We start from the raw sequence: 22,955 nt of genomic DNA on the forward strand, positions 1-22,955 counted from the left end.
GTGATATCACATCAGTTTGGAGCATGAAAATATTAAAACATCAACACTGGATGGCAAGATGTTAGTGAAACTGCCCTTAGCCTGGAATATAAGAGCTCAACTCCCGTATCAGCAGGTAAATCATTGCCTTTTGTTCACATAAACAGAAACCCTCAAAATATACACCATGAACACAACTAACACCATTTAGGTTGGTTTGTTTATTTATCATGTTATTGTACCAAACCTTGAGAATCAAGTTATTAGTTATTACTATAAAACATGATGGTATTAATATGTACTGTGCATTTTATAAATTTCATATGTATGTTAAAGTTTTAAATCTCTGAGTCCATTAAGGATCACAGTAAAGTGTAAGCCTATTTAGACATGGGGGTGAGGACACCCTGATGTTTCCATCATTGAGGATTTGGGAATCAAAGATACCCTCAACACAAACACTGTGAAGAGGAGAAGCTGGTTTCTGCCTCATCTCACGTGTGCTGATCATCAGCTGGCTCAGCTGTGCTCTCACTTCTCATGACAGGTGGAGGAAAAAAAGAGCCCTGAAACTCATCAGCACGACCGACCTCCACTGATGGTGAACTACAGCTGATCCAAAGAAAAAAAATTAAACTCCACATCAAACTCTGCAAGACACTTTTTTAAAAGCAGAGAACCCACTGTAGAACCTAAGCTGTGTCCTCACTTTACAATTATTTTGTGTTGACATTTTGTCTTCATCAGCTCGTTGACAAAGAACAGAGTCCTCAAAGATTAATTAATTAATTAAGTGACTGAGAATCTAAAGTCATCATCTACTCTTTTTTGTGTTATTGTCTTATTATTTATGGTTGATATATATTGATATATATAAAAATTATGCTAAATTAAAAAAAACTAAAAAAAAGCTCAATTATATATGTTAATATATTAAATCTGCTTTCAGTATAAGCCACCTCCCACCCCAATAAAAAATAAAAATAAAAATGAAAAATAAAAAATAAAAAATAAAAAATAAAAAATAAAAAATAAAAAATAAAAAATAAAAAATAAAAAATAAAAAATAAAAATTACATATATATTTTTTAAAAAGTAAAAAAAAAATTAAACACATTATATAAGATGTATTCCGTGGTGCTGTTGTTGAAATTATATTAGGATATTTTCACCTATAAATAGGGTGAAAAAAATATTAGATGAATCAACATCTACAATTAAATCAATAACTCTCGAAAACCCTTTTAAATAAAACCTGATCATTATAAGGGATTTAATGCATGACTGTTGTGTTAGACTGCATTAGTTTTAGCTATAAGTGTACCTAATAAACTGGCAATGGAGTGTGTATTTATCTTTAAGCGACACTTTTCAGAGTGATCAAGAGAACATGTCATCTCATGACTAAATTACTGATCAGAAACAAATCTTACCTGGACTGATCTGGACCTGTTGGAACGAACCCAGGGCCTCATCCTTCCCTGCTTTACCCCCGCTTCCTGGTTATGAGTGAGACCTTCAGTGACCTGAACCCCCCCACCAAGTTAGAGGTTGACACTGGAACAAGCAGGTGAGCAACACACGAGCAGATTCACTGTCATCCCTCGGAGAACAGAGGCAGAGAAAGAGATTTAGCAGGACAGCAGAGTGCTGCTGCTGCTGCTGCTGCTGCTGAGGGAGAATCGATGCTGGAAAGAACAGCAGCGGTCCATACTTCCAGGGACTGCAGAGCCTGTGCTGAACACTGTGTTACAGGCTATACCAGCATCATTAGCATCACTGTCCGGTCAGCTGTGTATAAACCAATTAGAGGAAAAAAATACTGGATGTGGAATCGTCAATACATCTAATGGTCTATGGAAAAGGAAGGGAGGGGAATGAGTCTGCTTCTGTTGCTTTCTACATCTAGGGCTGATTCGTGTGTTTGCCTGTGTGTGTCTCTGTGTGTGTAACAGTTAGTGATTTGTGCTGCTCTGGGCATGTCAGCAAGGATTGATCCAGCCAGTGGCTCATACTGACCCTGAGGACATCCGAGCACAAACACATACTTGTGGGGACCTTCATGCTTTATTCCCTGGTCCTTGAGCTTCATTATCACTACTACCTAATCCAATCCTGACCCAGACCTTAACCTAATTTGAACCTTAATCCTTAAACCCTCAAACAACCCTTTGAAGAAGTAAAGAACAGGCAAACTCACTTTCAAAAATGTCTTTACTCTGAAGGTCTAAAACTGTAGCAAGTCCTCACAATGACAAATACAAGAGCATGTGCATACATAAAGAGTGGTCTTACTATACGAGAACATCAGTAATTAATTTCCACATCCAGGCACTCACCTCCATCCTCACCTTCATATGACTGATTTGAGCTAAACCTCAGTCCAAAACTTTTGGATTTTTTTGAAAAGCTCACATGGAAGTTTTCAGCTTTAGTTTTGAGCCACTAACATATCTACTGTAATTTCTCATAGGGCTTAAACACATCGGTAAAGTTTATGCCTTCAAAAACTACAATGAATCTCCTGAAGTTCCATATACTTTTATATGTTATACTACATAAACAATTACATAATTTAATTGTTTTTCATTGATTTTTGGAACGATTCATGCTTCTCGTGGAGCTTTAGCTAAGACACATAAAATCGATGAAGCCTCACCAGCCATTTGTTTTCTAAAAGCAGATTCAGCCTGACTTTTTAAGCCCTGAACAATGACCCCATGCACTCTGTTTAAGGCCAAACAGTGTGATTGCATCCTCCAAAGTAAAGTTATTGCTGTGTTTGAATTTTGTATATAAGTATAAAATAAATAATGATCTTTTACTAAAGTAGGGTATAACCACTAAAATGAAAAAAAAAATGAAAATGAAAATGAAAAAAACTCACATGAATACTAAAACACAAGTTGTCTCTTCTTTAAACTGGCAGGAAGCCAGCTGTACTGAGTGTTGTTTTTGCCAATCCCCCACACTTCCTCCTGCGATGCCCTGGACTGTAATCTGGAGTGGATTACAGCCAGCCTGACCTACTGTACAGCCCTGAGGCTGCTCAACCAGCCATGCAGCAGATAGTCAGTGTAACAGGCAGCCCATAGCCAGCTGAGAAATGCACACACTGATGTCATTTTAAAGGGAAGCACACACCAAACAGACACAAAATGCTTTTTAAAAATAACTGAGCACTGATATCTATTATATCTATACATTTTAGACCAGCCCCTCAGCCTCTGTTCATAGTTGTCTAAATTGAATTTCTGGTGAGGACTTGATTCATCTCAGTGGTTATATTTTACAAAACACTAAAGAAAAGCCACAGTACAGATAATTACTATTGTTTTTACAATAATGCTGTTAAGCTAAGACCATTTCTACATGAAACACACAAAACATTTACTTTGGAGTGGACCAATGTTGTGAAAGAAATCAGTCAAATTTTGTTTTTTTCATTCGAATACTTCCAAAAAAACTGTCAAAATAAATGCATTTTATTTCTCTAAATGTAAATGACCTGTACTTTTACATCGTGCAATTCATTTAAAAGCATGTAAACAGTAAAAAAAGGGCATTATCTTATTAAGTATGGTAAGATTTGTCTGCATTGTACTTTAAAACACAGTGAAATAGTCAAATAAGGGTTTGAGAAACATCATCTTTGCTGGAGGCCCAGTGCAGAAGAGCATGGAAGTGTCCCAGGCTGGGGCTGGGATACCTGTGACCCTACGACGGGTTCCTTCGTAAGACAACTGGACGACGTGTTTTGGCTTGTGGCCTTCATCAGGGTCAAATCTACCTCCACAACCAACCATAGATGTAGATATAGGAAAATGAAGTTCGCACCCTGTTACTTGTCCAGGAGAAGTACAAGGTCTCCATCTCTGAAACACTGATTCTGACACATTTCTACCTGAAAGACGTGTACACACATCTGCATTCGTGGATCCGCCAATAGGAACACTGTCTTGCTCTGAAAACACCTGTGATTGCCCAGTCTCTCCCACTGAGCTAGATTTTCAAAAGCCTGAAAACAGAGCCAAGAGGAGGTGCAGAAGTCTAATTTCTCTCAGACCACTTTGCTCCTTGACGCCAAAAAATTGCTGCCTATCCCAACTTTAATCTGCGACTTTAAATCTAGTTCCACAAAGAGTAAGAGCAGACAATGGATATTCATCCAGAGACGCTGGCTGTTTGTATCTACCTTATCAGTTCCTCAGAGTTATGAACAGTGTGTAATGTTTGACTGTGTTCTCACTGGAAAGGTATTTAACCTTTATTTAATCAGGTAATCTCATTGAGATCAAGATCTCAAGAGTTTCCATGAGAGACCAGAATACAGCAGAGAAAAACAAACATAGTGAAACAAAACTAAAAGTCATACGCGTAAAACAAGAATGATCACTCAAACATACCGCATAATCATAATCATAATCATAGTGAACAACTGAAAACAGGAAGTAGCCCTTGAGTGACAATCATTTCATTAACATGAAATCTTTTTTGTCTGGTTTACACTTGATAAACAGGAACATACTGCATGTTGGCTGCGTCAGGTGGTCCACATGACAGTGCGAGGGCTGGCTCAGTGCTGCTTGCAGCTTTAATTTACAATCATGCTCATATCTAAGTCACCTTTGTATATTAAAGAGCACAACACATTTATTTTTTTATCTACATTTGTTACTATGAAAATCTATGAGGATCATTCGTCTGAGTTAGTGAGTCAGTAGTGATTCTGCAGGAATTTAACACATAAAGTAGGACATGGGTGTGATGTTTGAACAGTACGTTACTCACTAGTGTTGACAGGATTAGAGAAGTCAGAGAGGGGACTGGGACGGTGAACTGGGGAACTAGGATCCAAATGACAATGCAGGCTGATGAATGAGAGAGGTGGATGAAGCAGGCAGCTGGGCAGCAGCTGTGGAGAAGGAGGTATTTGGTCTGGTTCTGCAGTCCTGAGGCACACAAGCAAATACTTGAAACACAGAACGTTGTGCCAAGGGCTTGCTACCACTGAGGCTGATGAGATTATGGATACAGGTGTGGGCAGAGCTAGATAGAGGAAGCCACGCCCACAGCACCCACACACAAACACACACAAACACAGAGACAGGGAGAGCACAGAGAGACACGGGGAAACACAGGGAAAAAACCAGGAAGGATCTGGTTCACAGAACACCTTTGACACATCAATTTATCTGAGTTGATTAAACACTGAACATAACAGGAATATATAATATAAATAATATTACAATAGCAGACAGCTGGTCTAACAGACACTGACACTCTTAAATGAGATTATCATGGGATACTTCAGAAGAAAACATCATTGTGGAGCAGCCATTAAGTTTGTAATAGACTCATTGTCAACCATCACATATTGTCTATGAATCCTCATGTGAATACGATGGACTTTTTTTAGGTACAGTCAAGCTCGGAGTGCATGAGCTGAAACATGCACCAACACACTGCAGGTCCACAGGTCAGAGTGGGTAAGAGAAGGCACAGGATATAGTATAATTTTGAATTTGACGGCCTTTGGTACAAAGACGAGGCCTGAAAACATAACTGTACAGTTACAGTAGTCAAGTCTGAATGAAACAAAAGCCAGGATTAGTGTCACTGCATTAGCCATGGACAGAAGACAGGCCTGGAGTTATCCTGCAGACTACAACTGAAACCAGGCGCTCTTACTTATTTTTTTTATTCACCATTTATTATTAATTATTGCTTGGAATATGTATGGATGTATATGTGGAAGATGTGTTTTTAACTTATGGCACCTTACAAGAGTAGCACTCCAAATTTTATTGTATGGTTTTAACGACACAGTGACAATGAAGGCCTTCTGATTCTTGATGGTTTCTTTAGCTGAGGTTTGCATTTTGCAGTAACAGACGGAGCCACATTAACACTGCTCTTTTTTTTTAATTGTTTAAAAGAGAAGGAAAGGTCCATCTGAATAAATGTTTTATCATCTTTATAATCTGTAGTGTTTTAAAATTAAAGAGCAACTAAACTAACAAGCTATTAAATGGAACGATCTTTTAATAGTGTTAATACATTTTGTATAACAATGTGTTTTATAATATTAACTGTCACATAATACTTTGTAATAGAAGGAAAGAAATCTTCAGGAGGGTCTAACACTCTAAGCCTTTGACAATGTTGTTATTGTTTCCTATTGTTTATATAATGATGCAGTTTCACTTTCTGTCAAACAAGGTTCTAACGCTTCTCACCATTTCTTTCTAATGCTCATCAGTTAACGTATCAAGATATAACCAAATTAAATAGATTCATCAGTAATGATTATGGACAAAATTCTAAATTCTCATCTGTGAAACCAAACAAACCTAATCCCAAAGCTGTTTCAAAATGTTGGAAAACAAACAAACCTTAATCAGCTGTGCTGATCACGGGGATTTAATCTAATAAAATTAGTTAAAAAGAAAACACACAAAGTAGCATACAACAACCTCTCCACGTATGATCTGTGGGCTGAGTAGTTTGATCACTCCTAAATCTGACACAGCTGCTGCTACTGTTAAAACTCAATCATCTTTATAACCGTAGCAGTGCTTTTTAAGATCTTTATGAAATTAGTGATCTGGATGTTTCATTTTTGTAGATTCTCTTTGCTGTTTACTACCTACTGTAACCACTAGCTTTATTAAATCTGCCACAAATAATACTACTACAGTGCTGATCATGAAAGAGTTAAGTGTTTCATCTGAACTCTTTGCGTTGTGTTGTAAGAAGTTCGTATCGCTTCAGTAGGTGCAGTGTGGGACTGATTTAAAACCGTGCACTCCTGACCTCGAGTGGCAGGAGTCAATGTGACATGCTATCATATAACACACCTAATAAATGGTTCAACTTACTCATCAGTTAAAATACTGACATCATAAATTAAAAAGGTGCAAAAGAGAAATTTACCAAAGTAGTCTGTCATTATACCAACATATGAACTGTAGGAAAAGCCTGATGGAATATAACACTGTCAGTCGACCCTCCTGAAGCCCTGTACCTCTCTCATGAAGGTATGACAAGCAGGAGCTAAACCACAGTAAGTATCCTGCAGTCTGACCTGTGTGCAGCTACACAGCAGCTCTGTCACACTCAGTGTGAACCACAGCAGCAGCTGCTCATCATGTCGCAGCTCTGTGGGTCAGGATAAATCTACTCACAGGTCTGCTACCAATAACCACAGCTGCCATGTTTACTGTTTAAAGTGACTCTCTGTGGTTCTGGTGGAAGATCCTCCTACCTCACTGCTGTGTCGGCGGTCAAACAGTCAGCAGCTGTCCACACTGAAAACATTCAACAGTATTTCAAACAAACAGCATCATATCTACCTACTGCTGCATGGTCTGTAGATTTTCCTCTACATCACTGTTGTGTTGATGGGTTGAGGTTTGTGGATTTGGATCAGTGATGGAGTATCTGTCTGTAAATGTTACTGATATTTGACAGAACCTGTCATTTAGATCTTTCCAGGATCACATTTACACTGTGCAAAAATCCATTCTCCGGTTGTTTACTAAAATCTGGTTTTGTTAAAACTAGTAAAGACAAGTCAAAAACAGACGTGGCTCATGTCACAAATCAACTTGCTCAACTTGTTCTAGTGATCTAGTGACCGGTCGAGGCGGACGGCCGTCCACCCTGAGCCCAGTTCTGTTGGAGTTTTTCCTCCCCCCGTCACCAAGTGCTTGCTCTTTGTGGGAACTGTTGGGTTTTTCTCTGTAACAAAGTAAGGTCTTGACCTTGCCCTGTAAAGTGCCTTGAGATAATGTATATTATGATTTGGCGCTATACAAATAAAATTGAATTGAATTGAATTGAATTGAATGTTTCCTTAATTTACATGAAGGCCTGAACACAGAGTGATTTGGGGCTGTCCCAGACCAAAGCTGACAGTCCCTCCACACACACACACACACATACACACACACACACCAGCACCCCTCTTCTGTCTATAGTTCTCTCTACAGACCTATACAAAATGTCTGTTGTTACTAGGTCTGAAAGATATGCAAAGAAAAACAACAAATAAATGATTGGGATTATTTTTGGCAGATATAATGGTTTCAGTTGGAACGGTAATTTTTTTCATTTCACTGAAAAATCTATAAAACTGATGATGATGTGATTTTCTTAGCTCTTGTACCAAACAAGCATGGTCCTGTAAATGTGGAGAAGTTGATTTGTAGGCCAGGGCGGCTCTGTAGCACCACAGTCCTTATTTATGGTCTGTCATGAAAACTTAACCTTTTATTTAAAAAAAACAGCACCCCCTTAATTTGGATATTGCACTTGGCCATATTGTGATTTTGATAATATTTTGATTAGTTGTTCAGCTCTAGTTGTTACTGCTGTTCAATAGTCTCTTTAGATCTGCTCTGGCCTGCACTTCCTTTTTGCAGGCTGTTGGAGGGCTATAGATACCTGCAGGTCTATTCCAGAAAGCAGGTTTAGTGAAAACTCCCTGGGAAACCCTGGGTCTTCTGTTCCAGAAACTGAGGTCACTTTAACTCAGAGACAGTTACCACGGTTGAGCATCTTCTGTCTGATCTGTTTGATCTGTAACTTAGTCTCTGTCAGGTCACAGCTGAATAAATATAAAATTTATTGGTCATGGTCTAGCGGATGTCACTGAGTAGAATATAAAAGTTTGAAGTTATTGACTCTTCCCCAGCTCAGACTCTTTCACTGCTGCTGTCGTTTTTGTTTTTAATATAAATGTTACTTAATGTCCCACATTAATCTTTCTGGCTCCCCTATTAAAATACAGGCCCTGCTCTCTATTTACCCGTTGTCATGGTGAATCATTAAATCGCGCCATCCTCAAGTGCCACTGATGATGGCTTTTTATATTCCTCATGGTTAACTCAGAGTGAAGATGCTCCGTGTTGATTGGACTGACTCAGATCAGCTGAGTCACAGTTTGTCAAATGTGTTTTCTGGAATAGACCCCCAGGTGCTCAGTACAAACCTAAACAAAATGTCTGTTGCTACAGTTTGTTGAATGGCCTGTGAATTCATTGAATAAAGGACATATTATCTGATGTGTTTGAGTCCATCATGTAACTGACTGCCCTCTTGTGGCTGCAGCAGGTTATTGTCTGTGAAGTCAGCTTGATGAGCAGCTGCTGCATCTGTAGTTAGTGTTTACCTGTGAACTCTGACAGATGTTTCACACTGATAGGACTCAAACAGGCTCATACATGTTATTCTCTGCTGGAAATAAACAAACCAAGTCTGAAAATAAACCATTATTGATGTGACCAACCTGAATCCTCCTCCATCACAGGACATCTCTCCCTCTATGTGAAGCTACAGACTCCAGAGCCACTTCGTACTGACTCCAGGTCCAAATGAAGCTCATAAGATTCAACATAATGTTTAATTTTTAATTGACTGTAATTATGGTCACATTTTTGTTGTGGGAGAAAACCCACGCAGACACGGGGAGAACATGGGGAGGGGGAGGGGGTGGGGTGAAGAGGGTGAAGAGAGTGAGAGATGCTGGGGGCAGGGGGGTAAGGGGATGGAGGGGTAAAGAGAGGGCAGGGAGGGTAAAGCGGGGGGGTAAAGAGAGGGGGAAGGGGGGTGGGTTGGTGGGGTAAGGAGGTTGGTGAGGGTGAGGAGGGAGAGGGGGGTAAGAGGAGTAAGGAGAGAAAAGGTGGGGGGTTAAAGAAGTGAGAGAGGGTGGGGGGGTCAGAGGAGAAGTTTAGGGTGGGAGGTAAGGAGGTTGGGGAGGGTGAGGAGATGAGGAGAGAGAGAGAGAGAGAGTAGGGTCATGGGTTAGGGGTGATATTGTTGGGGGGGTCAGAGCGAGGTTGGGTCCTCCCCCAGTTCATCTGAAGAGCTGCAGAAATCGTTTCCACAGAGATTTTCTCTTTGGTTTCTTCTGGATCTCGTTCATCTGATTCTCCAGCTCAGTTAATCTGTTCATCAGCTCCTCCTGAAATCTCCCTCTCTCCTGCTCCTTGTCTTCCAGAGCCTGTTTGGTGCTCCTCAGAGACTCCAGGAGGCAGGACCTTTCTTTCTGCCACTGGAGCCTCTCCTGGTCCAGGTCTTGCTGAATCTGGACCATCCTTGCGTTCAGGCTGGAGGTCTCCTGCAGTTTCTCAGCCAGGAGACAGGACCTGTCCTCCCACTGGCATCGAGACTGGTCCAGGGTGGTTTTGGCCTGGACCAGTGTAGTTTTCACTCTGCAGGTTTCCTCCACCTGTCTTTCCAAACGTGACTCAGCCTCCTTCCTCTTCTCAGTTGCTTCTTTGAGAGCTGCCTCTAATGCCTCTATTTTCTTGGCAGCATCCCATTCCAGTTTGCTGGCAGCTGACAGGTCAACAATGAAACCCATCTTCTCCTCCGTCACATCAGTAAGATGAACTCTCAGCTCCTCCACCTCCATCATCAATCTTCTGTTCTCCTCCTTAAGCAGGTACATCCTCAACTCTTTGTCATCAAGGAGACGATAGAGCTCCAGCTCAGGAATCTGGATGAGGGCCTGCTTGGTCAGATCAAGATCGTTACCAGGTTCAGACACATCCAGAGGTGCTGGGGGTGGAGGCAGAGACGCATCTGTCTCTGCTTCCAGAGGTGCTGCGGGTGGAGGCAGGGGTGCACTTGTCTCTGCTTCCAGAGGTGCTGGAGGTGGAGGCAGAGACACATCTGTCTCTGCTTCCAGAGGTGCTGCGGGTGGAGACAGAGACGCCACTGTCTCTGCTTCCAGAGGTGCTGGGGGTGGAGGCAGAGACGCATCTGTCTCTGCTTCAAGAGGTGCTGCGGGTGGAGGCACAGAGGTAGCGGTCTTCTCTGCTCTTGTTCCTGCTGCTCTTTCTCTTGGTGTGAGAATCAGTCCGAAGGTGAAGTTCACCATTGAAGACGACTTCAGACGTCTGTCCTTCCTCTTCTTCTTTCCCTCTCGTGTCTCTTGTGTTTTCTTCCCTCTCTGGAGAGATGGAAACTCACTCTCATCCAGTTGGTGCCAGGACTTGATGTCATCCATCTCTTGGAGATATGTTCTCCAGTGGTTGACCGGCTGAGGCCTTTCCTGTGGCTCACCAGTGTCTTCCTTGGTGGATCGAGGACTTTGTCTCTCCGATGGATCCATGGATGAGGTCACAGTAAACAGTAACAGTAACTTGTTCAGGACTTTATCTTCCTTAAAGGAGCAGGTTCAGTCGTTTCTCAGTGTTGAAGTAGATTTTGTTGCACTTGTCTATTGTGTGTCTCTGTGTGAATGATTGTACTGTAGGTTCCAGGTTCTATCTGCAGAATAGAATCAGACTGCAAGGCCACAGGTAGTGTGATGTCATAGACATCCTGTGACATCACCACAATGGACAGAATGTTCTAATCCTTGAATCTTCTGATTGGTGGATTACCTGTAGAGCTCACTCTGATTGGTGGATACCTTTAAGCAGTGTTTGCAGGTTCTACCTTTTACTTTCCATTTTAAATTTTCATTAACACACATCTGATTTAATCTGGATTCTACACAGGCGTCTGGTCCTTATTCAGACCCTGATCCTCATTCTGATGAGACTCTGATCCTCTGAATAAAGTGTTGATACCTTTAGTTTCACCCAGTCTGTGTGTGACCCCCGTCACTGCAGTGGTTACAGCCGTGACCTGACCCTGTCCTGTGGGACTGTGGTCTCTGATCTGATGGTAACAGGTCTCTGATCTGTTTCCTCCATCTCATCCTTTATGTCATTTTCAAATCTGAAGTAAGGGTTTGTGTGTGTGTGTGTGTGTGTGTGTGTGTGTGTGTGTGTGTGTGTGTGTGTGTGTGTGTGTGTGTGTGTGTGTGTGTTTTCATATACTGGGGGTGGACATGTCCTCCATTCCCTTGTGACAACTCCACACATGCTAAGCTCCACCAGAAGAGACCGTAGCGCCTTCAGAAAGGTTGGTCTTAAAAACTGATTCATAAAAATTTCTCATGCTGAAGTGAATAAAATACATGAAGTCAAATTAAATCCAATATCCTGACTTTAAATAGATACAGTTCAGAGCAGCTGACTATCTGCTGTCATTATTAACAAGACTGACCAGGTAATCCGAAGACACACACACACACACACACCTCCAAAATCAGGAGACCTTTTTATCATCTCTCTTAATTAAATATTTTTGGTGTAAGACAAATTCAGACTCAGTGATTTAGTTATTGTATTTTGCGTTGGAAATAATTGTCAATAATTTCACCTGCCTGTATCCTACATCATGTTTCATAAAGTTTTAATAATCTGATATCAGTCTGAATTCAGATGAGTCATTTCTGAGAGTTTGCTCTGAAGCTGTGAAGACATTAATGTGTTTGGTGACGGGTGCATCTCCTTGTTGACTGTTGGAGAACCATCTTTCTCATTAATGTGGAAAATATAGAAAAGTTTATTCATTTCAAGTTATTCAATCTAATTCTAACTTGATTTTTTATCATTGATTGAGCCCTGTGTATGGCCCCTGATCTTCTACCACAGTGTATGGGGGTATGGATACAGCGTAGGGATACCAGTGCTCATACAACACCTGAGTGTTTCTTCCAAACCAGACGGTGTTTTCAGCTGTACCTGACTGTTAGAAGTATTTTTGGCCTCTAAAAAGGAGAATCTGGTTTTCAGGAGAACTTCACCTCTCATAAGAAGCATATCAGAGTAAAGAGGCTGCAGAGAAGGACAGAGACATGGTGACAGTTTCACTGTTCCCACCATCAGGAGCAGACAGAGGTCACATCTGTCCTTCTGTGGAGTCACTTTACTCTGTGTGTTGAACATCAGTGGATCCTGGTTTTTAATCAGAAGGAACATTCAGTGTTTTTGATAAAACAACATGAACACATTCAGCTTGCAAAGAATCACGTGAGTTTTTTTGCCTTTATATAACATCAACATTAACGTCAGTGACTGACTCTAACATAGATATGAGAACAGTTTACCTGTGCAGCTGTTGAAGAAAAAAAACACACACAAATGACATTAGTGTCATTGTGAAGAAAATATGACTCAGTATGAATCAGAGTCTGTCTCACAGTGGGATCCTGGACCAGGACAGTGAGATCCTGGACCATCATTGTGAACTAAAACCAAAGATTTCACAGTGTTTCTCTCATGACTGTCAGCTTTGGTCTGGGACAGCCCCAAATCACTCTGTGTTCAGGCCTTCATGTAAATTAAGGAAACATCACTGGAACGAGCTGATCTGTGACATGAGTCACATCTGCTTTTTGACTTGTCTTTACTAGTTTTAACAAAACCAGATTTTAGTACAGTGTAAATGTGATCCTGGAAAGATCTAAATGACAGGTGACAGGTTCTGTCAAGTATCAGTAACATTTACAGACAGATACTCCATCACTGATCCAAATCCACAAACCTCAACCCATCAACACAACAGTGATGTAGAGGAAAATCTACAGACCATGCAGCAGTAGGTAGATATGATGCTGTTTGTTTGAAATACTGTTGAATGTTTTCAGTGTGGACAGCTGCTGACTGTTTGACCGCCGACACAGCAGTGAGGTAGGAGGATCTTCCACCAGAACCACAGAGAGTCACTTTAAACAGTAAACATGGCAGCTGTGGTTATTGGTAGCAGACCTGTGAGTAGATTTATCCTGACCCACAGAGATGTGACATGGATACTTACTGTGGTTTAGCTCCTGCTATCAACAGCACCTGGATACACTCCAAGCTACCTGAGCGTGTCACCTTGTGGACTAAGTCCTGAAAACATAAATGTAATAATGAAGGCTATACTTGACGATCATAACACTTCCTGCCACATGCTTGTAGCCTATTAAAAGTCTTCAGATGGTTCAGAATGCTGCAGCTAGCAGTTAGCTTTGCTCCAGAAAATTTGATCACATTGCTCCAATTCCAGCTTCCCTCCACTGGCCTCCTGTCCATATCAGATCAGACTTTAAGGTGCTTTTGATGACTTGCTCCTTCATACTGGTCTGATCTTCATCAACCTTATACTCATAGGCAGGGCCAATTGGATGGCACAGGGCCCCCTTATAATCTCACTGGCAACCCCAAGTGCGCCCCCCACCATCAGAGTCAGAATGAGATTATTGGGCTTGTCTGTATTGATTGTCCACAAGTAGAATTGTTTTTGAAACCAAAACTAGCACATTATAGTGCTTTAATGTTGGCCAAATGATTTGTATATTATTTTATGCATGTGGCGTGACACCTGCATTTATCCCTCTGATTGTTGTGGTTGTGGAGCACCTGATGTAATTCTCTGCACTGGGGAGGAACCACTGTACCAGAGACGTGTTGCTCTCAGAGTAAATCAGGTGTGCATCCAAAGGTTGGCAAGACAGTGATGCTATTGAGAGGGGAGATAACTGAGAGATAACTGAGATAAATGGATACATTTCTATGTTTTTGATGGTGCAGGAAAGGAGAGCAAAGGCATTAGTAGGTAAACGGAGGTTTGGTCTGTGTAGTGTTTAACAAACTAAGGTGTGCAACGTAGAATAGACGAAGATGGTCAATGGTTTTGGGTTTGAAAGTTGTGGAAAGAGAAAAGAGTGGATGTTTGTTACCTGATGCTTGTAGATTAATGAAATGATTGATGAAACTTATGTTCTTGTGCAAAACAATGGTGGAGATGCTTTAGGATATATAGAGGTTACTATGCAGTTTCCAGTATAATATACAGCTATTCTGTTATTGTTACAACCAAATGTAACCTTCTTGTTTTACTGTTTTAATCTGTAGAGCATGTAGGTAAACTGTAACCTTCAATAGCTTCAGACTGTTATCCCACACTGCACAACACATTTCGCAGTTACACATCCACCACACAGTTATCCTTATTGTTACAACCCAATGTAACCTTCCATAAGTTTTTGACTGGACACCCTCTTTAAGATTTTGTGAAGTACCTCATAATATACACTTGTTATCATCATCCACATGTCACACCACAACCTCTCTAACCCCCCCACCCTACCCCCCTCTCTCTCCTCACCCTCCTTACCCCCTGCCCTAGACTACCCCTCTGACCCCCCCGCCCTATCGACATTCTTCTCTCTGTCAGTCTGCATGTTCTCCCCGTGTCTGCGTGGGTTTACTCCGGGTCCACCGGTTTCCTCCCACAACAAAAATGTGACCTTAATTAAAAATTGAAGCTTACGAGCTGAGTCTGTAGCTTCACTGCATCTCACAGCTTCCACATAGAGGGAGAAATGTTCCTCAGTGATGGAGGAGGATTCAGGTTGGTATTTTCAGACTTGGTTTGTTTATTTCCAGCAGAGAATAACATGTATGAGCCTGTTTGAGTCCTGTCAGTGTGAAACATCTGTCAGAGTTCACAGGTAAACACTAACTACAGATGCAGCAGCTGCTCATCAAGCTGACTTCACAGACAAAAACCTGCTACAGCCACAAGAGGGCAGTCAGTTACATGATGAACACAAACACATCAGATCCTTTATGGACAGAAGGCTGCTCTCAGATCAGATGTAAGGAGATATATCACTTCCACTTTGTTCTCTTTGATGCATGTTTTTAGTTTGAACTGGTCAAACACTGCTCGTCTCTCTCGTCCTGACCACACTGACACAGAGTCTGAACACTGTTTAAAGAGTTTACAATGAATTTTAGTGACAAATCTAAAACATGTTTTCACTTTGTTATTATGAGTTAGTGAGAGCAGATTCTATCCATTTAAAATGAAATGTACAACATGATGAAGAAAGTAAACAGTGAAGGGGTCTGAATAGTTTCTGAATCTACTGAGCTTATCAAACCAACACTGTATCAGTCAGAAAACTGTTTCTATGGAAACAGAGAAAAGTCTTACAAACCTGTGTCACATTCACATGAAGAAGGTAACAACCAAACAGGAAACAGCAACATGAACAAATCAAAGAGTCTGAAGAGTTTAGATATAAAAAGCTGTTTTAAGTCCCAACACAGACCATCTCATGTGACATGAGGGGGGGTGAACACAGGACGAGGACTGGACCGAAGAAGCTGGATCCACATCAGAGACTGTTCTCTTCACGCCCCCACTTTACTCTCTGAGTCTCACTGAGTCAGTCATTTTTTTAATTAGACCTCCACTGTATTAACAATAATCTTACTGCTTTACAGCCTTGAGTATTACCCACAAGTCATTGCTGCTTTACTTGGATGATGTATGTGCAGAGTGTTTCCACCTCCCCTCTCATCTTTAAATTAGGTCAGTGACAGACCTCTTCATGTTTCATGGGAAGGTGTATGAGGCCATAGGAGAGTAGCACCTGTGTGTGTTTCCATCCTCCTATATGCCACTGTTTTAGATTAGTTTTACTACTTTTGTTTGATGATCTTAAGAATAAAATGTGCTCAGTAAATGTCCTGGCAATGAAAGGTTGTGAGGTAGGCCTAATGAGATTCAAGATTCACTGTAATTGTCATTTCCCTTATATCAAGTGACGCAGCTGAGTTTGCTTGAATGTGTTCAGTAGATTTTATGGGAATCTGCATTTTCGATCTTCATTGTGGATGATTATGTGGAAATATTGGTCAGATGTCAGCGATGGTGGAAAGGTCAGGGAGTCACAAGGTTAACCTCCCCACACGAAACATGTTGTGTTTATTGCCCTCCTTTAATGGGCTTAATGATCAGCCAATATCAGGATATACTGCTTTTTGTATGACACATCAAATGTTTTTTTAATTTTTTAAGTTAAAAAACCATATATTGCCTAGTGTCCAGTTCCCACGTGCTAGTAAACTGAACATCATAAGTTGTGAGCGCTGGTTGGATTTTGAAGACAATGTGAAATTGTGATGGATATTTTTCACCATTGTTGGAAATTTTATAGACATTTATTGTAAAAGAAATAATTGGATTAATCAACTATGAAAACACTCATTAGTTGCAGTCCTAATAATTATGAGTTATTGATAGTTAGTTATTGATTAAACTGTCTTAAGTCTTAGTGAGTCAACAATCTGTTTGTTCTTTGGCACTGTGTTAGCAAAGCCAAACTGATATCAGACGTAGAGCTGAAATGATTAGTAGATCAATTAGTTGAATGATAGCAAATAAATAGCAAATTTTTAATGACCAGTTAATGATTTCAGCCTCTCAAATGTGAATATTTGCAAGTTTATTATTATTATTTTAGTATTACTAGACTTAAACTTAAACTACAGTCTGCTGTTATTATCAGCCTCATTTCCTCATTAACAAGTGATGACACTGATGAGTGTTGATTTTTCTAGAGGAATTCGTCTGAAGATGGATGCACTGAGAGTTCAGTTTGTCAGGGTGCAGAGGAGAATGTTTAATCTCTAGCATAGCATTGATTGTGCTGCACTAAGCATTTGTGTGATGCTTTTGTCAGATACTCAACCTGGAACGTCTCACTCTATCCTGGAGAGAGATGTCAACAGGCTTTTTAAGAAGCAGAACCCCCGCAAAGCAGCCAGTCCTGACTCTGTCTCTCCATCATCCCTGAAGCACTGTGCTGATCAGCTGTCTCCGGTGTTCACGGACATCTTCAACACCTCACTGGAGACCTGCCACGTGCCAGCCTGCTTCAAATCCTCCACCATCATCCCTGTCCCCAAAAAACCAAGGCCCACAGGACTAAATGACTACAGACCCATTGCCCTGACCTCTGTGGTCATGAAATCATTTGAGCGCCTTGTCCTGTCCCACCTCAAATCCATCACTGACCCACTCCTGGACCCCCTGCAGTTCGCCTACAGAGCCAACAGGTCTGTAGACGACGCCGTCAACATGGCTCTCCACTTCATCCTCCAGCACCTGGACTCCTCAGGGACCTATGCCAGGATCCTGTTTGTGGACTTCAGCTCTGCCTTCAACACCATCATCCCGGCTCTGCTGCAGGACAAGCTCTCCTAGCTGAGCGTGCCTGACTCCACCCGCAGGTGGATCACCGACTTCCTGTCTGACAGGAGGCAGCACGTGAAGCTAGGAAAGCACGTGTCTGACTCCCAGACCATCAGCACTGGATCCCCGCAAGGCTGCGTTCTTTCTCCTCTGCTCTTCTCCCTGTACACCAACACCTGCACCTCCAGCCATCAGTCTGTCAAGCTCCTGAAGTTTGCAGACGACACCACTCTCATTGGACTCATCTCTGATGGCGATGAGTCTGCCTACAGGTGGGAGACTGACCGTCTGGTGACTTGGTGCAGGCAGAACAACCTAGAGCTTAATGCTCTGAAGACAGTGGAGATGATAGTGGACTTCAGGAAAAACCCAGCCCCACCCATCCCCATCACCCTGTGCGACTCCCCTGTGGCTACTGTGGAGCATTTCCGCTTCTTGGGAACCACCATCACATAGGACATCAAGAAAGCTCAGCAGAGGATGTATTTCCTGAGGCAGTTGAAGAAGTTCAACCTGCCAAGGACTATGATGGTGAACTTCTACACCTCCATCATTGAGTCCATCCTCACCTCCTCCATCACCATCTGGTGAATAACAGACTGCAGCATATCATCCACTCTGCTGAGAAGGTGATTGGCTGCAATCTACCATCCCTCCAGGACCTGTAAGCCTCAAGGACTCTGAGGCGTGCAAGGAAGATTGTAGCTGACTCCTCCCACCCTGGACACAAACTCTTTGAGTCACTCCCCTCTGGCAGGAGGCTGCGGTCCTTCAGGACCAAAACCTCTCGCCACAAAAACAGCTTCTTCCCGTCTGCTATCAGCCTTATCAACAAGGCTAGAGAGCTCCACTGTCACTGATCCCCCTGATCCCCAATTGCACCAACCACCAGCACAAATTCCTTGTATGTGGAAACATACTTGGCAATAAAACCAATTCTGATTCTGATTCTGATTCTGATTCTGAAAGAGCAGCAAAGACAGTCGGCGATCTCACTTTTCAACACAACGTTTCTGCAACCAAACCTGACTTCACTGCCTTCTCATCAGTGGTAAGTCTTGATTAAAACGATGATAAAGGTCTGACAAAGCAGTTAACTGAATAGATGACTGTGCACACCTAAAAATATAAATCTTGAAGCTATTTAAATTGTAATTTATACTAGATATATTTATACTATGTAATTTATACATGAATAAACAGCGTCTTCAAAAGTGTTGATATTGATTCACAAATGATCTAAATTATGTTTCAAGGAATCTGACATGACATATGACATGAAAAAAAAAAAAACTGTAGACAAACAATATATTAGTTGTGCTGTGAACTTTCAGCTGTTTTAAGTCAGTGATTCCTACTCTATTTATTTCTCTTTCAAATCTTGTTCTTTAAATGAATGCATTGACCTAAAATGAACTGTTTTTGCTGTATAAAACACTTTTAAATTTACCAGTATTGTACTGTTTAATTTCTTCCATGCTCCAGGTTTGTTTTCTGCTGTAGTCAACCATGCTGACGGCCTTAACTCTGGCCTCCCTGAGCCTCTTGGTGTGGGCATCAGACCTCTGCCCCTCCATCTGCGAATGTCAGCGCAATCTGACCTCCATTACATGTCAGCAGAAAGGATTGCACCTGATCCCTGAGCTGCCCAAGGCCACAGGGTACCTGTACGTCTTATACAACAAGATACCGGAAATACCTAGCCGTGGTCTGGAGAAACTGCAAGTATGAAACTTATAGCTACTTTATGTGTTCTGTTTTTGAGAAAAAAAAGTCTTGCAGCAGGAAAGTCCCAGGTTAAACTTTACATGTGCTCACATGTCTGTTTACAGGGAGTTTCCTGCAGCAACAGTAATAAACTGAACCGTCATTTAAGAACCACATTGGTGGTTTTGCAGAGTTTCACATATTAGCTAGAGACTATGCATATTTTATCTGGCCATGAATTTACAAAGAATACCTTAAGTGTTAAATAAATCTAAATTCTTATATTATAGTGAATGGGGACCATTGGCGGCTGCCTGTAAGATTGGAAGTAAGTCTAAAAACTCATGGCAATGGGATTTAAGTGTGTGATTAGTAGCTGCTATACTAAAACAAGCCACTCCACTAGTATGGGCATCATGTACTAGGGAACATTTTTTTTTATCAGCAGTGAGTCAAATGACTATAACATATATTATAACATGAAAGGGGTTAGTGCAGTGACAAACCCACAAAGATTTACCTAACTTGTTTCAACAAACAGCTGTTTCCAGCAAACAGTGAAGGGGTCTGAATACTTTCTGAAGCAAGTTACGTAAGTAGGCGAGACTATGTTAAAAACAATGAAGAGCTCTAAAGAGACAGTTCAATATTTTGGGAAGCATGGAAATTCACTTTCTTGCTGTTAGATGAGAAGATCAGCACCACTCGTGATTAAATATGAAGCTTATTACAAAGAGTGTAAACAGGGGGAAATGACACTGAGGTGTAAAAATAACTATTTATTGCCGAACTATTTCTTGGACAGGAGAAGTTGTGTAGCAAAGAATTAGTCTGGCACATAACCCCTAAGGAAAATGGCAAATTGTTTTTTTTTGTTGTTGTTGTTTTTGTACAGAGTAAACAAAGACGATATGACATGTTTATTAGTGGGCTGGAAGGTAGATTTAGTTACCATTGGACAGAGCCAGACTAGCTGTTTCCCCGTTTTTGCTAAGCTAGGATAGTGGTATTGATCCTCTCATCCAACTCTCTGCCCTGAAGCCAACATGTTTCTCATAATGTTGAACTATTTCTTTAATCTTTAAGAGTTGTGTTGTAGCTGTGCTTGCTGTATTGTTGCTTTTCAATACCAAAATTTTGGCTCATGACTTTTTTTTTTTTAAACAAAGATCTGAATGCCTTCCTGGGCTTCCAAGACTCTTCTCTTACATTAAAAAGATTTATTCTTTGGTATTTCTACACAATTAAACATAAAGAACTTTTCACATCAACTCTACTCTTCTTCCTGATATCCTGTAGGTCTTGGACCTGACTAAGAATCAGCTGAATGTCTTCCTATCCCTCAACCCTTAGTCCAGTATGGTGAAGCTGTCCAAGCTCTTCCTACGTGACAATGGCCTGAGGTCTCTACACCCTGGCCAGTTCCTAAACTGCACTGCTCTCACCTTACTGGACCTGAGTGAGAACCTGCTTGAATATCTACCAATCGGATTCCTCCGCAGATTAGTTAATCTGAAGACACTGTTTCTGAATTTTAACAAGATTAACATGTTACAGGTTGGTGGACTGGAAGGGGCCTTCGCCCTTGCTGACCTTCACCTCAGCCATAATAATATAACACAGATAGAGGGAGGTGTTTTTAAGAACTCTGCAGCTTTAGATAAACTTGTTCTGTCACATAACAGAATCAGAACAGTGGATGAGGCCAGTTTCAGTGCAGCGACAAGTTTCCAGTGCCTTGACCTGAGTGTTAATCTGCTGGTCACTGTTCCAGCTGAGGCACTGAGGAATGTGAAGAGGCTCAAGAATCTGAACAGCATCATCAGCCTCCCAGAGGACTGCTTCTCTGCACTGGGCCTGTTGGTTTATCTGGACATGAGCAACAATAAGCTGACCACTGTCTCTGAGGGATCACTGAGAGGTGTGACCATGCTGAAAGAGCTGGGCCTCAGCAACAACCTCATAGATTCTCTTCCCTCAAAAGTCTTCAGCGACCTGATCAACCTTGAGTCACTTTATTTGTACAGGAACAGACTGACATCTCTTCCTACAGACATATTCAGGAACTTGACCAACCTGCAACAGCTGCATCTGGACAGTAACCAGATCTCTGTCCTACCAGATGGGGTGTTTGATTTGCTGTCCAAACTCAACGAGCTACAGCTGTCGTACAACCGCATCCTAGAGCTCCCTCCTGCTCTGCTCGCCAAGCTCAAGTCCCTACAGAGCCTGTACATGGAGCACAACGCTCTGAAGCACCCTCCCAAAGGGCTTTTCCACAGGATGAGGGACCTCAGAGAGCTGGACCTCAATGACAACCACATTAGCTCTCTACATCCCTCAGTCTTCCATGGTCTGGTTAGAGTACAATCACTCAAGCTCTCTCATAACCGTCTCTCCTTTTTACACTCAGACCAGTTCAGAGACCTTATCGGCTTAAAAGATTTACAACTAGATGGAAACAATATAAGTAAACTTCCTACAAACCTGTTTATGAATCTAGCAAATCTTACAACACTGGATCTGGACAACAATAGCCTCTCAGAACTGTCTTCTGATGACTTTGTAGAGTTAACCCGCCTTAAAGAGCTCAGCTTGAACTTCAATCAGCTCCATGACATCCCTTTCAAGATCCTCCATTTCCTCCACAACCTCTGCAGGCTTCTGCTAAAGAACAACAGCCTGGATAGTTTACACCCTCAGCTCTTTGCCCGGCTGTCGAAGCTGAGAACTGAATCTGGATGGAAACAAGCTGGATCACCTGCGTGATGATGTCTTTCAAGGACTTACAAACCTCCACAAATTGAGTTTGAAGTCCAACCAGCTCAGAGCAGTGGAGGATGGGGCTTTGGAGCCTTTGAGAAAGCTTAAAACTATCTGTCTGTCAGGTAATGTGTGGGACTGCACCTGTGCACGAGTTCTCTACATCAGCTGCTGGGTCAACGTACACAGAGACAAAGTGGGAGATCAGCCTATCTGCTTCTTCTACTCTTCATCAGACTCTGTCTGTCCAAACGCTTCATCACCCCTTACTGAGGACCCAGCGCTGTCTCAACCAGCAATGCCTCCCCCACTGTTACAAGATTATTGCATTGCAAAAGCTCATCAGCTCCATTTCCTCTGGAAACACTCAATCTGCTCATGATTTCTCCTCTTGCTGTCAGCCCATCATGACCTCCTTCTTAGTGATTTCATCCTCCGCAACCTCTTTTTTTCCTTTCTTCTCTTTTCATGTCCGCTCTTGGTTTTTACAAGTGATTTGTTCATGAAGGTTTTACATGTGTTCATAAATGCAGTCATAACTGGCTTGACAACAGATAATGAATTGTTGAGTGTGCTTGTGTGTGCATTTGATTTTGACAGTATATCAGTCAAAAGGACAGAGGTTTTAC

General features: G+C 41.6%; 1 protein-coding gene across 1 annotated transcript; it reads left to right on the plus strand.

The window, feature by feature from the left end:
* Nucleotides 1–20,872: 20,872 nt before the first annotated feature.
* Nucleotides 20,873–22,708, plus strand: LOC139632404 (leucine-rich repeat-containing protein 15). Its single transcript, XM_071497322.1, is given in 2 exon segments — nt 20,873–22,289; nt 22,291–22,708. Coding segments are annotated over 2 exon segments (1,785 nt in total). The 5' UTR covers nt 20,873–20,922.
* Nucleotides 22,709–22,955: the final 247 nt, after the last annotated feature.

This window comes from Trachinotus anak, unplaced genomic scaffold, assembly GCF_046630095.1.
Source record: "Trachinotus anak isolate AG129_WGS33_773 ecotype Australia unplaced genomic scaffold, CSIRO_AGI_Tana_v1 ptg000014l, whole genome shotgun sequence".
Taxonomy (NCBI): Eukaryota; Metazoa; Chordata; class Actinopteri; order Carangiformes; family Carangidae; genus Trachinotus; species Trachinotus anak.